The 2,890-nt window shown below is 37.7% G+C and overlaps 1 protein-coding gene across 1 annotated transcript; it reads left to right on the top strand.

Moving 5' to 3' along the window:
- The first annotated feature begins 342 nt into the window (after positions 1–342).
- On the top strand, positions 343–1,470 carry LOC133855043 (peroxidase 65-like). Its single transcript, XM_062291337.1, has 2 exons — positions 343–622; positions 770–1,470. The coding sequence occupies exons 1-2, from the start codon at positions 346–348 to the stop codon at positions 1,468–1,470; spliced, it is 978 nt and encodes a 325-aa protein (XP_062147321.1). The 5' UTR covers positions 343–345.
- Positions 1,471–2,890: the final 1,420 nt, after the last annotated feature.

The following is a 2,890-nucleotide window of genomic DNA, read 5'->3' as shown; positions in this document are numbered from 1 at the left end:
CGCATTCCACGCTCAAGACTCCTAAAAAACCATGCAAATATAGCATCCTCCAAAAACACACTCAAACAAAGCCATTGCATGCAAAGAATAGCACACCCAAGCTTAAATGTACACACAAAATAAAACCTTCTATATTCCTCTAGATAGCTCTCTCTCTCTCTCTCTCTCAACGCAACGACATAACAAATTAAGCTTCCCCTAAAACCTCTCCCATCCACAACTCACCACATTCTCCCCCTCTCCTTTTTGCTCAAACGTGTACATCAGCTTTCTCTTTCCTCCCTCTGCTGAGGAAACCTAGAGGAAGCAGGTGACCTCCACGCCCTTCTTCCTCTCCCATTCGCCATGGCTTTCCCTTTAATTTTCCTTATCTTCCTCTCCATTTCCTTCTCAGAAGCCAGTCTCTCCATCGACTACTACAGGAAAACATGCCCGGACTTCGACAAAATCATGCGCGAAATAGTGACCAGCAAACAAATTGCCAACCCCACCACCGCCGCAGGCACCCTCCGTGCCTTCTTCCACGATTGTGTGGTTGACGGCTGCGATGCCTCTGTCCTCATCTCTTCCAATTCCTTCAACAAGGCCGAGCGTGATGCTGACCTCAACCTCTCCCTCTCGGGTGATTAGGGGTGGAATTGGCTCAAAAATATTTTCTATTTTTTTTTTTTTTTTAAAAAAAATACCTCCATAATTCTTTTAAAATCAAACTTTTACTTCTTTATATTTTTTTTTTTCCACATCTAAAATCCTAGTTCTGCCTTTTCAGGTGATGCCTTTGATCTTATTGTTCGAGTGAAGACTGCCCTTGAACTCGCTTGCCCCGGTATCGTCTCCTGCTCCGACATCCTCGCTCAAGCTACACGCGACCTTGTCACCATGGTCGGCGGTCCTTTCTACAAAGTCCTCCTCGGTCGAAAAGATGGCCTTGTGTCACAAGCATCACGTGTAGAAGGAAACATTCCAAGAACGAACATGTCCATGAACCAAATCATCAAATTGTTCGTATCCAAAGGGTTTACCGTACAAGAAATGGTTGCTCTAAGTGGTTCACACACCATTGGATTCACTCACTGCAAGGAATTCGCCGATAGGATTTTCCATTATAGCAAGACCAAGCCGACTGACCCAGAAATATATCCCAAGTTTGCCGAGGCGTTGAAGAAGACTTGCGCAAACTACACGAAAGACCATTCAATGTCTGCTTTCAACGATGTGATAACCCCAGGCAAGTTTGACAACATGTACTACCAAAATCTTAAGAGGGGATTGGGGCTCTTGACTTCGGATCATGCACTTGTTAAGCACCCTAGGACGAAGCCAATCGTCGATTTGTATGCTTTAAACCAGACAGCATTCTTCGAGACTTTTTCGTATGCAATGGAGAAGCTTAGCGTTTACGGTATCAAGACTGGTCAGAAGGGAGAGGTGAGGCGCAAGTGCGATGCATTCAACTCTCTCACGACATAGAAAGAATGTTCTTGGTTCGATAACCATGGATGACAGGAAGCATAATTTAAATTCTAATTTTGTTTTAACTTCATTTTTCTTCTGTTTTCAAAAGAATATTTATGATGGTGATATGACGATCCAGTTGATATGCTTCATGGTGATAACTATAACACATTCATTAACTATATAATATTTAATTTAGAAGTTTGTATGTTTTTTATATGAATGTTATATTGTTTAAGATTTTGAATATATGATGAAAGAAGAGAAATAATTTTCCTCTTCATTCTGAAAGGAAGGTGTGTTTATTGAGATTGTAATTTTATTTCATGGGTGAGTTTAAATTTTTAGTCTCTCAATTGAGAATTTCTTTTTCAGAGCTTGTTGTTTATTGGAAATTACTTGATAAAAGATGAACAGATGGATTTTCTCTCCCCCTTTTTTCCAGGGTTATAAGAAAATGACAAAATTTTCCTCTAAACTAAACTCAATCTATTAAAATGACATCTCTTTAAAACATGTGATTTTTAATTTTATGTGCATTTTTCCAGTTTCTATTAAATGAAAAAAGATGCCTCATGACCAAGGAATGTGGTGAAGATAATGCAGTGGAATAATCAGTTTGCCTTCCTAGAAACTTCTCATATGATTCAATATAATATCTTTACTTTTACCCATTTCTTCCATTTTGGAAGCAAGGGAGGAGAATAAATATAGATTTTAGAATGTATAACACGCACTTCTGGAGGAGTTACATATGCTTGGCTGTTGAGCAAGCCTTAATTGAATACACAGGCTCTGACAATTTTCCTTGAAAAATATGATGGAAAATGTTTGATGACTACTTGTCTAACACATGTTTCTTATTCAAATACTAGCCAGAGTTATTGAAGTTAACCTCATTTCCCTGAAGCTGCATGCTTTTTCTTCTTTAGCCTCTCCTTATTATGAGTATTTTGCGGCCTCCCAATGGCCGTGAGCTTGAAAACTCCTTGAAGGGAAGAAAAAAAAAAAAAAAAAAAAATCTCTTTCATACTTCTCATGCTCTGATTCGCATATTAAAATTTGAGTAATACTACATATTATACCCTCATCTTACCCTTATCTCAAAGGGCTAATGTAGCAGTGCTTATCAATCTTTGATATTTTTTTTTTATTTTTTTTATTTTTTTTTTATTTAACAATGGTTGATGGACACTACCACATCAACCCATTAATATAGGTTGAATGGAAGTGTAGTATGTAGCATCCTTCACAATTTTCTCCATCCTTAAAAAAGGATGGCTTAAAAAAAAGAAAGAAAAAAAAGACAAAAAGAAGAAGAAAGAAAGCAAAAGAATACAAAATACACACACACACAAAACATAGATTGAGCTGTATGTTCTTAAGTTTCATAAAAGAGAAAATGCCATATATTCATGCTAGAATATATGGAGGT

The sequence above is a fragment of the Alnus glutinosa genome, chromosome 13 (assembly GCF_958979055.1).
Source record: "Alnus glutinosa chromosome 13, dhAlnGlut1.1, whole genome shotgun sequence".
Lineage (NCBI taxonomy): Eukaryota > Viridiplantae > Streptophyta > Magnoliopsida > Fagales > Betulaceae > Alnus > Alnus glutinosa.
This window is presented reverse-complemented; position numbering and strand designations above follow the sequence as displayed.

Bases quoted from the DNA above. Each gene is read 5' to 3' on its own strand.
- LOC133855043 (XM_062291337.1), top strand. From the start codon at position 346: ATGGCTTTCCCTTTAATTTTCCTTATCTTCCTCTCCATTTCCTTCTCA. The intron at 623-769 runs GTGATTAGGGGT...CTGCCTTTTCAG, and splicing joins CCTCAACCTCTCCCTCTCGG to GTGATGCCTTTGATCTTATT.